This window comes from Oxyura jamaicensis (genome assembly GCF_011077185.1).
Source record: "Oxyura jamaicensis isolate SHBP4307 breed ruddy duck chromosome 27 unlocalized genomic scaffold, BPBGC_Ojam_1.0 oxy27_random_OJ69910, whole genome shotgun sequence".
Classification (NCBI taxonomy): Eukaryota; Metazoa; Chordata; class Aves; order Anseriformes; family Anatidae; genus Oxyura; species Oxyura jamaicensis.
This window is the reverse complement of record NW_023304780.1, coordinates 663-1,292: the sequence shown is the minus strand read 5'-3', so window position 1 is coordinate 1,292 and position 630 is coordinate 663. Positions and strand designations below refer to the sequence as shown.

The 630-nt window shown below is 71.4% G+C and overlaps 1 protein-coding gene across 1 annotated transcript in view; it reads left to right on the top strand.

The window, feature by feature from the left end:
* Positions 1-8: 8 nt before the first annotated feature.
* The window catches only part of TBX21 (T-box transcription factor 21), a gene marked incomplete at both ends in the record, with an annotated part of 1,281 nt that continues 659 nt past the window's right edge, over positions 9-630 (top strand). Inside the window, 1 exon segment of the mRNA XM_035313022.1 lies at positions 9-416. Within this exon segment, the coding sequence (XP_035168913.1) occupies positions 9-416 (408 nt within the window).

Genomic DNA, 630 nt, shown 5'->3' with positions numbered 1-630 from the left:
CCCCCCCCAGGCGCATGTTCCCGTTCCTCAGCTTCAACCTCTCGGGGCTCAACCCCGCGGCCCACTACAGCGTCTGCGTGGACGTGGTGCTGGTGGACCAGCACCACTGGCGCTACCAGGGCGGCAAGTGGGTGCAGTGCGGCAAGGCCGAGGGCAACATGCCAGGTACGGCGGCGCGGTCCCTGCCACCCCCCCCCGCCCCCACCCACCCCCCCCCCCCGCCGTGATGCCCCCCCCCTGACGGCCGCTGCCCCCAGATGATCGTGCTGCAGTCGCTGCACAAGTACCAACCCCGGCTGCACGTGACGGAGGTGAAGGAGGGCGAGGGCGAGGCGCCGTGTCCCTCCCCGCACACCCACACCTTCGCCTTCCCCGAGACCCAGTTCATCGCCGTCACCGCCTACCAGAACGCCGACGTGAGTGCGAGACCCCCCCTGCCCCCCCCTTCCCTCCTTCCCCAGCCAGCACCCCCTCAGCCTCAGGGGGACCCCCAACACACCCCAGAATCGCCCCAGCAGCACGGCAGCCCCTGGGACCCCCCCCCCCAGCATCATCCCGCTGCATCACGGACACCCCAAAGCCGACCCCTGCCCCTACCCCTCCCTCTGCTCACACCCTGGCACTCCCTGC